The 10,169-nt window shown below is 52.4% G+C and overlaps 1 protein-coding gene across 1 annotated transcript; it reads left to right on the top strand.

The window, feature by feature from the left end:
- Nucleotides 1-5,245: 5,245 nt before the first annotated feature.
- On the top strand, nucleotides 5,246-5,923 carry ASCL1 (achaete-scute family bHLH transcription factor 1). The gene has a single exon (XM_061205912.1). It carries the CDS (start codon nucleotides 5,246-5,248, stop codon nucleotides 5,921-5,923), a length of 678 nt encoding a protein of 225 aa, XP_061061895.1.
- Nucleotides 5,924-10,169: the final 4,246 nt, after the last annotated feature.

The following is a 10,169-nucleotide window of genomic DNA, read 5'->3' as shown; positions in this document are numbered from 1 at the left end:
GCGCACTTTTCTCAAAGAACCCCGGGTTTATGGGGCTTAACACTCACCAACATTGAAGTTTGCACCAAAAATCTCCCGTTCAAATCAAGGCTCTAAGGCCTGTGTTCATCTTTGTACTCCCTTTGCCTTTTATTCAGGATCCACTATAAATATAATTGTATTAAATGATTCATTCAATGGGAAACCTAGTTTCACTTTCAATATGAACTCCCCTCCCTCCAGAGAAAAAGCACCAAAGGCACTTTTAGAAAGAGATGAGGCCTATCTCCTTTCCGCAGAGAGAAGGTGCACAATTATGGAGCCTGAGGGTAGCCTGTGAGCAAAGGTGGCCTGGCCTTCAGCTGCGGGTGGAAAGAAAGTGGCGGGAGATTTGGGGCCTCAGCACCTCAGGTCTCCCAGGAAGCTGATTGCTATGCATCACTAGGAAAGTCATCTCCCCATGTAGATCCTGGTGTTGAATGCAGTTTTAATCTAAGGTATGGTCCAGCTTCAGGATTCCCTAACATAGAAGAGGGGTCTGAAGGTGCAGAAACTGAGGCCTTTATTGTACTGGAGGAGAAAGAGGAACCTCCCCATTTTTCTGGGATATCTATATTATGGGTAATACACACCAAAGGGGGTGAGTGTCCTGCCTCCCCATCACAAGAATGGTAACCCCTGATATGCGTGGAAGAATTTGCAAAGTGAATTCACAAAAAACAACAGATTTAATTCTCCTGCAGACCTTGACAGATAAACAAAGGGAGTGCCACTACTCCATTTATGAATGAAAGCATGGAACCCTCCTTTTGTGAGTTGTTTTCTTCTCCCTCCACTTCTAGATAAATGGGACCTTGAGTGTCCTGATCAAGAAAAGCCTGGAAATTTGCTCAGAGTCAGGCCCACTGGGTGTCAAAGGAGCCACAGATAGCTGGAGGGCAGGGCCACTGGCTCTGCTGAAGCCCTTTCCCTCTGCCAGCCATGAAGCTTGTCTGTATTCCATCTGACTTGTTACTGTTTGTGTTTAAAACAAACAAACAAACACTTGGTTTCTATCTCTATCACCCCGATTTGCCAGCAAGCATCACCACCATTCCTCAAAAAGGACAGGAATTACCCATTCCCAGGTTCTAGGACAGTGAGACAGGTGGCATTTGATCTCCAATGGCTGGAGCAATTAGCACGGTGCGGTTCCAGGCAGCTGACAGCCAGGCGTCCTCTTCCCACAAAACCCTTCCTGGGCGGGTTGTGTGAGCAGGGCCTTCCTCCTTGTTTTGGAAAAGGCCCTTCCTGTTAATCCCTTTCCATTTGACCTAGTTCTGAGAGCTCCACGTACATCTCTTTGAAATCTCACAACTCTTGGAGGTAGGTGCTATAACCATGGGCATGTAAGGATGAGGAAACCGAAACTCAGAGTGTCGACTATTTGCTCAAACTCCCAGCTCTTAAGTAACAGAGCCTGGATACCAAATTAAGTGCCTCTGCTTTATCCATCCCCCAGTATAAGGTCTGGAGTTCCCTGGGCCTGGGAGAGTATGTGGCAGCTCTCTTAAGTGTGTGAGTGTGTGTGTTGGGGAGGTCAACTTTAGGTCACAGAATCATAGGCAGGATTCTAATTGGCCCTTGAGCCTCAGTCCTCTGCTCCAAGTTGGTGAAGCAACCAGAACGCCAATTTCAGTGGAAGAACATGTTAAACTACCCTCGATAGTTAGTGCACAGTCCCCAAGGGCCGAGGCTAAGCCCCTAAGAAAAGATTCTAGACTGTTCTACCTTAGGGTTAGAGAAGGTGGAGAGGACAGCGTCGGGCTGGGAGCACTCTTTGTGTTGAGTAGGAGGAAGATAAAGCCTGGGTTCCTGGAGGTTCTGCAAAGCATGTAAGGAAATAGGCTGAGGATGTGGGAGTGGGGAGGGTGAGGACGGGATTTTGGCTCGGGGCTGGGGCGGGAAGAATAGGGACAAATGTTCCCTGGCTTTGGCCGGAAGGATCCCAGCGCCCGCTGTCTTTTCTCCTGGGCGGAGGCCAAAGCGTAGGGCCGCTACAATGCGCGGCTTCACTAGTTGGCCCTTCTCTTTGAACGCCCATTACATGGCGTGTGTGTGTGTGTGTGTGTGTGTGTGTGTGTGTGTGTGTGTGTGTGGTTGGGAGTAGGCTCTGGCCTTGAAGTCCCTGATAATGAGCATCTCTGTGCACCCGTGGAACCCGCACCCTAGAAGGAAACTGAGAACACGTTCTGGCCATCAGCAAATTTCCCCCGCTCGCAGATACGGTTCGAAATGAGCTGGCGGACGCCGCTCTGGCACAGATGGGGAAACCGAGGGCCTTAGAGGTTGTTTAAGGTTACAACGCGAAATGGTGGTAGAGCCAGGATTATGGGCCTTTGTAAAGTGTGGAAGGATAGAGTCTGAATTGGAAGGAATACAGCCTAACGTGAAGGAAAGTGCCCTTTAGATGCATTGATATTGACGACCCGCCCCGTACGCCCCGCACGCCCCGCACCCCCCCCCCAGCCCCTATTCTGCTCAGGAGGGTGGATGCCTCCTAGCGGCCCGCACCCGGGGCGCACAGCTAGGGCAAACGGGTGGCGGAATGTGCCTGAATGCCCGCTATCCTGCCAGGTGGTCTGAGGCTTCCTCCTGTTGGAAAGCGGGTAATGCGACTCTGCTTTAGGCTTCATGGCCTCCTATACTTCCTGGAAGAGGAGACAGATGTAATCTGGAGCCCTCTCAGCTCCTTTCCTGGGGTGGGGGAGTGGCAGGGGGAAAGGCCAGAGGTGTAAATCCCACGGAGTTCACCCCGGCCCTCTGGGGTCAGCAGGCCATAGGCTACTACTGTAGGGGAGGGGGCCGTGTAGGTGGGAAGTTTACAGAACTGATCTCTGTTGGCCCCATTCAGTCCTATGCTTCCTAAAGGCATCTGTTTTAAACGAAGAAACTGAGGCTGAGATGTGATTCACCTCGGGACCCCGACCCCACTGCCCTCACCACCACTATTGTTCCGACAGCACTCATAGCCACTCGCCCATACCAGAGGAGGTTCCCCGGTGACCCACACGATCTTTTAGAGAGAGACCCATCTCCACAAAGGGAAGTTCAATGAGAAGCAATTATTGGGATAAGTCAACACGAGCATCCTTGTACCCAGGTCTCTAACCCAAACTGCCTATTTCTAGTGGACAAATCAACCAGATGGTGACACTCTGCTTCTTTCCGGCTATGTAGACGCGACCTGAGACGCGCCCCAGTCTCCTTCTTCTCCCTCCACCAGAGCGGTACAGAGATGGGACCCGTTTGCTCCGTCCGCTTTCTCCTCAGCGCCGCGTCCCAAGGAGCCCCGAAGCTGGACCAAGCTCTGGCCAGACAGGGCCAGGGCCGAGGGCCCAGGAAGGGCGCCTGGGTGGGCGCCGTCCAAGCGGCCGAGCGACGGCTGCAAGCGCCTCCTCCTCCCTCGCGGCGCCAGCACGCGGCCCGGCCGGGCTCGGCTCCCAGTCGCCTGCCACCGGCCCGCCGGGCACACGCCTGGGGCGGGATGGAGGCTGAGCCAAGGCCGCCGAGATGCCTGCAGCGGCGCCGAACAACCAGCGAAGCTGCTCCGCCCCCACCCCCAAGCTCCATCACCTCCCCCCCCCCCCCGCCCCGTCTCCTTTCTCAGATCCACCCTGGGAATATCCCAAAGCGCTCCCCTCTTTATGCATCCCCCTAGCCGGTCCGGAAATAATCTTTTTTTGGGGGGGGGCGCGGCGGCGATGCTACAGGCAGCTAGGTCATCCTGGAAGAGTATCCTGGCCATACACACCTGTCTCCCTACAGCTCTGGTTACCACCACCCCTCAAAGCGATCACCTCCCTTCTTCTTGGCCTCCTCCACACTTGCTCAGTTGTAGGGGGCATATCCTAGCTTTCACAACTGGATGGGACGTTAGAGACCACCTAATCCAACCTTCTGTTGTTACAGACGAGGAAACTGAGGCTCAGAGTGGATGTCACTTACTTAAGGGTCACGGAGCTAGTGAGAGGATGCATTGGGACCAGAACCTAAGTCTTAACAGTACTTTAACAGTCCCACGAAGTCCTCCCCATCTTTCTGAACTTCAGTAGCAAATTTCCTTCCGCTCCCAAGAGCATCGAAAACCCCCCAAGAGAGTGACAGTGGGGTAGGAGAAGAAAACAGGAAAAAAATGGAGCCTCACTGCCCCCAACTTCCACACCGCCCCGTGTCACATTTTCTGCCCAAACCCTTCCCTGTGATTTTCTCCAAGTTCTCAGGAGAATCCCGGGACGCTTCACCCCAAACCTTTCGACCCATACACCCCCAATTTCCAGAGCTATTGGCCCGTCGGCGACGCTGCCCTCCCCCTCCCCCCCCCCTTCTAGAACCACCCCCGGCTGCCGCCCGCCCTGAGCGCGCCGCCTGTTTATTCAGCCGGGAGTCCGGCACGCGCCAGGCGCACGCACTGCAACAACAAACCCGGCTGAATGGAGAGTTTGCAAGGAACGGGCTCGGGGGACGGGCGGGGGGAGGGGAGGGGAGGAGGGGGAGTTTAGGGAGGGGGTGGGAGGAGGAGGTAAGAGGAGGGGGGCGGGGGGGCTGCAGCCGCTCGCTGCAGCAGCGGGGAGTGGGGGGCGAGGCGGGGCCAGGGCTGCGCGTGGGGCTGGGTGTCCCATTGAAAAGGCGGCCGCACTCCAGCCGCCCAGCACTCTCTCACTTCTGGCCAGGGAACGTGGAAGGCGCAGCGACGGGGAGCCGGCCAAGGAGGGCGAGTGAAAGAAGGAAATCAGAAAGAAAGGGGGTTAACAAAATAATACAAACAGCCCGAGCCGCGGCTGGAGAGACCGAGACCCGGCGCAAGAGAGCGCAGCCCTAAGGGGAGAAGAACAGAAGACTCAGCAGAGCGCGCTCACCACCGACTTTTGCTTCTTCTGCTGGTTTTTTTTTTTTTAAACAAGAAGGCGCTAGCGGCAGCCTCACACGCGAGCGCCACGCGAGGCTCCCGAAGCCAACCTGCGAAGGGAGGAGGGGAGGGGGGAGGAGGAGTGGAGGGAGGAGGAGAAGCAGTTGCACCTTCCTTGCTCCCACCCTAAGAAGTCTCCCGGGGATTTTGTATTTTTGTAACTTCCCCCCGGGCTCCCTCTTCATCTCTCCCCTTCTCTCCCTCTCTGTTCGTGTCCCACCCCCCCACCCCGGTCCTGTCTGTTTCCCCCCAGCGCGCGCCCCGCACCTCGCGTCCCCGGACCGCTCAGATCCCGCGACTCCTCGGCGGCCGCTGCGCATGGAGAGCTCTGCCAAGATGGAGAGCGGCGGCGCAGGCCCGCAGCCCTTCCTGCCGCCCGCAGCCTGCTTCTTTGCCACGGCCGCGGCGGCGGCTGCGGCGGCCGCGGCGGCGCAGAGCGCGCAGCCGCCGCCGCCGCCGCCGCAGCCGCAGGCGCCGCAGCTGAGCCCCGCGGCCGACGGCCAGCCCTCAGGGGGCGGTCACAAGTCAGCGCCCAAGCAAGTCAAGCGACAGCGCTCGTCCTCGCCCGAACTGATGCGCTGCAAACGCCGGCTCAACTTCAGCGGCTTCGGCTACAGCCTGCCGCAGCAGCAGCCGGCCGCCGTGGCGCGCCGCAACGAGCGCGAGCGCAACCGCGTCAAGCTGGTCAACCTGGGCTTCGCCACCCTTCGGGAGCACGTCCCCAACGGCGCGGCCAACAAGAAGATGAGCAAGGTGGAGACGCTGCGCTCCGCCGTCGAGTACATCCGCGCGCTGCAGCAGCTGCTGGACGAGCACGACGCGGTGAGCGCCGCCTTCCAGGCGGGCGTCCTGTCGCCCACCATCTCCCCCAACTACTCCAACGACATGAACTCCATGGCCGGGTCGCCGGTCTCATCCTACTCGTCGGACGAGGGCTCCTACGACCCTCTCAGCCCCGAGGAACAAGAACTGCTCGACTTCACCAACTGGTTCTGAGGGGCTGGGCCTGGTCAGGCCCTGGTGCGAATGGACTTCGGAAGCAGGTAGGTTGCATTATGGAGGGAACGGGGGGATTTTCTTGCCTTCGTCCTTTTTCTTCTGTAGGAGGGGGACTGTCTCCACGGAGATGAGGGAGGGGGGTTGATTTAAAGGATTTGTTAAAGTCCGTCGATTTCAAATCCTGGTATGTTAGTTTCCGCCTTGGCTTCTGAGAGTGGCTTTGTCCAGGTCTCCAAAACTGGAGGGTAGAGCTGAGGCGGGGAACCGAGTACTAAGACCTGTCAAAAGAGGCGCTCTACCTGACAGATCTGTCTCCAGACCTCCTTTTCCTCCCACTACTGGCCTCCAAGTGCACACTAAGCTCTCCCGTCCTTCTTATGTTACAGGGCCACCGCGCAACCTGCATCTTTAGTGCTTTCTCGTCAGCGATGTTGAAAGGGAGAAAAAAGAAGAAAGAAGAAGAAGAGAAGAAAAGAGAAGAAGAAGAAAACAAACAAATCCAGGCAACCAACCCCTACGCCAACTAAGCGCCGCATGCCTGAGAAGCAAGGCTCTCGCAAAACAGGAATGCGCTCAGAACAGTATCTTTGCACTCCAATCATTCACGGAGATAGAAAGAGTGACTAGGGCCCGAGTCAATGCACAAAATGCAGCTTGTGTGCAAAAACAGCGGGCTCCTGGCGGAAGGGAGCAGCACACGCCCTGTAGAAACTCCCACCCACCACTAACAGGCAGAGCTGACCTCCCCGCCCCCTCTGAAAGCGCAGTTCTTAGCCCTCTAGAAATGGGTTGGTGTCTTTCGTCTCTGTATCCTCCATCCCGATAAGCTGTGGACATTTGTCTGCAGTGAAAGTATCCTCTTTGAAACCCCAATCCTCTGCGGGAGGGGTGGGGGCTCCCTCCCCAAGCTCCACTCCCTCACACCATCTTTTCTACTTTTTTCATCATAGAATGCTTCCAATCTTTTGTGAATTTTTTTTATTATAAGAAAAATCTATTTGTATCTATCCTAACCAGTTTGGGGATATATTAAGATATTTTTGTACATAAGAGAGAGAGAAAAAATTTATAGAGTTTTGTACAAATGGTTTAAAATGTGTATATCTTGATACTTTAACATGTAATGCTATTACCTCTGCATATTTTAGATGTGTAGTTCACCTTACAACTGCCATTTTCCCTATGTGGTTTTGTAAAGAACTGTCCTCATAGGTGAGATCAAAAGGCCACCAGATGTACTTCAGCACCAATGTGTCTTACTTTATAGAAACTTTGTTAATGTATTAATGATGTTATTAAATACTGTTCAAGAAGAACAAAGTTTATGCAGCTACTGTCCAAACGCAAAGTGGCAGCCAGTTGGTTTTGATGGGTTGCCTTTTGGGAAATTTCTATCACTGCCTTTTTTTTTTTCTTACTGTTTTATTACAAACTTACAAAAAAAAAAACCCATGTATAACCCTGTTTTATACAAACTAGTTTCATAATAAAACTTTTTCTTTTTTTACAAATGAAAATAATCAGCCGCCTCCGAGTCTTCTTTGACGCTACTGCCCCTGCCCAAGTTATTATGAAAATGTCAAAGGGAAAGAGCGGGGGAGAAGAAAGTGGTAAGAAACATGCTAAGTGGCAGAAATGACAAAGATAAGTGCTGTGACTAGTCCTATCCAAGATGATTCTATGATGAATGTACATATATATATATATATATGCACACACACGTATATGGTTTTTCTCGATGTTCATGTTGCAAATGTACACAGACACCTAGAGAATAGGTGGTGATTAATGGCTACATCACCTTTTGATAACATGACTTTACATTGAAAAAATTCCTCCAGAAGTGAACTGGAAAGAGAGGGTCCTCACCCCAGTTTCTAACCCTTACCCCCATTCCGAGTTTCTCATTGTGAAACTGTGGAAGGGCGGGATGAGATAATGAACGCTAGGGGTGGGAGAAAGGATGCTGGTGCCTGAGGCTGGGCTTAGGGGAGGTAGCCCTGTCCACACTCTCAGTGGTAGGTGTGCTCTTCTCCCTTCACTGCCAGGCATGCATTTTCTACTCCTTTTCCGCACAGCACACACTTTCCATATTGGTTTTAAGTAAAGGGCACGTATGATGTAAATTTCTTACAGGAGTTAGATTTAAATGAAAGCCTTAGAAATGTGTGGTCGCTTTGAGACACTGGCCTATCTAAGCTTGTGACTCTATCCGAATGGCGTGAGCTGCGTGTAAAAGTACCCAATTACCAAGATTCAAAAAGAAATTGGTGGGTTTTTGGCTGGCTTGCTTCTTGTCAGTTAGCACGGACGTGATCAGAATCCTACTCCGCCTCTTGCCGGCTCCTCGCTCGCCGCTTGCATTACTTGCAGATTCAGTTAGCGTGTCTCCAGCCAAGCGGAAAGCCGAGCGCAAAATGCATCTTACAAAACCCAACAAAGAGCAGGGAGCCAGCACGTCTTCCAGAGTTAAAAATCTAGTCTGTGTTGGTACATCTATACCATTTAGTGGCACAGAATAATCATTTTTTAAAGCCGCGATGCGCGGAGCACGCCACAGCGTCTGATGTCATTTTGCTAAATGACCCTCTATAGAATGCACATTGAGGCTTCAGTCCCTTTCAAAGAGATGAGCGTAATTAAGGCGGAAAAAAAAAATCAGTAAATTCCTCATCGCCATAAATAATCGGACTTTCTGCCAGCAGTGGTCCAATTTAGAGCTTACTTGAGGGAAGTAATGCTTTTGTGATGCCTGCTTTATTTTTATCTTCTCATTTGGAGGACCAGAGCTGGGTCCCCCCTCTCCGCCGCCATGCATTTCTTATTCTTTTAATTTAGCTCCTTTGCAAGTTTCCAGATAAGGTACGCAAAGAAAGTGTAGCAAGTCATTTATGGCTATGAATATAACATTAGGATAATGTTTCAGTCCCCACAAAGGGGATGTTTCCCCCCTTCTCCTTGTGAAGACAGGTGTTCTTTTACTCACTTCTGAAAGGGAGATATCCAGTCTCGTTAAACTCGGGGCAAAGTTAGCCGTTGTTTGCCACAATGCGGAGGCAAACTCTAAAAATTCACAAACACACACACAGTTTTGCCGAAGCTAGGAAAGGGCAAAGCGGGGATTGGGCAAAATCTCATTACATCTGCTCTAATCGCTTAGCAACACAAAGCCGGGGCTTGTGCGGCGAAGGGAAGCCATTCAGGGCGCTCTGACAGGCCGCATTCAGCCAGCATTAGTCAGCTCCATAAATCACCTCTGCCCATTGGCTGCGCGGCGGGCTTTGGAGCGGCCCTGGGCTGTCAGCGAAATACAAAACGTAGACCCCAGCGGCTAGCAGTCGCGGCCTCTCCCCCGTCTTAGCCCCAACTCCCGCTTTCTTTTTTGGGGGGAGGAGGGTGCTGGGGAAGAAAACTGCCTTGACTTTATTGACTGAGAAATCTTACCTATTCAAAAAAATGGCCTGGAGACCACCGAATTCAGACTGGAGCCGCCTGAAATTGACCAGGAGGAGCGGGAAGTGCGAGAGAGAAAGAAAAAAATAGACCCGCCGCTGGCTGCAAAACTGTTGAATGCGAGTATTATCAGAGGCTGTGCTGGAGCTACTGGGACACACGTCTCACCTCCCTGACTCTGCCTTTCACATTGTTAAACTGGGAGTAGGGGGATGTGCATGGAGAAATATCTATGTCAAGTTCATATCAGACGGGCCCACCGAAGAAGGAAGACACCGGTCAAACCTCTGCCTAGAGCGTCAAAGGGCTAGGACTGAGGCTAGTAAGAAAGAGGGAGTAGAGTATGCATTTACACTTCGCTGTTCTTGCAGGGCTTGGGATGTTAGAGCAGGGAATCGACACCCCCTTCCTTCTGAGTTTCAGTATTCTTGTTTATAACATGGGGTTGAGGGTACCCACAGCAGCAACAGGAGGCTACGTAAAGGACTTAGCACAGGGCCTTGTAGGGGAGATTACAAGCTATATGTAAATATGAGCACTTGGTGGCGTTATTCTAGTCTCTCATTTTCATGGGGACTGGTTAGTTGATGCATCTAAATCAGCCTAGATTTGAGGCTTACCCACAAAGCACATAAAAAGAAGTCTGGGAGTAGATGTGGAGTCAAGGTAGGCTTCCCGGGGAAGTCCAGGTCACCTTACCTCAAACACCACCTCTTCTGAGAAGCTTTCCTTGATCATACTGTCTAAAGCAGCTTTCCCCCGGCCACAGTCACTCTTTATCCATTATGCT

The sequence above is a fragment of the Eubalaena glacialis genome, chromosome 11, assembly GCF_028564815.1.
Source record: "Eubalaena glacialis isolate mEubGla1 chromosome 11, mEubGla1.1.hap2.+ XY, whole genome shotgun sequence".
NCBI classification, from domain to species: Eukaryota; Metazoa; Chordata; class Mammalia; order Artiodactyla; family Balaenidae; genus Eubalaena; species Eubalaena glacialis.
The sequence above is the reverse complement of the archived record's forward strand: the minus strand, read 5'-3'. Positions and strand labels throughout refer to the sequence as shown.

Bases quoted from the DNA above. Each gene is read 5' to 3' on its own strand.
- ASCL1 (XM_061205912.1), top strand. From the start codon at position 5,246: ATGGAGAGCTCTGCCAAGATGGAGAGCGGCGGCGCAGGCCCGCAGCCC.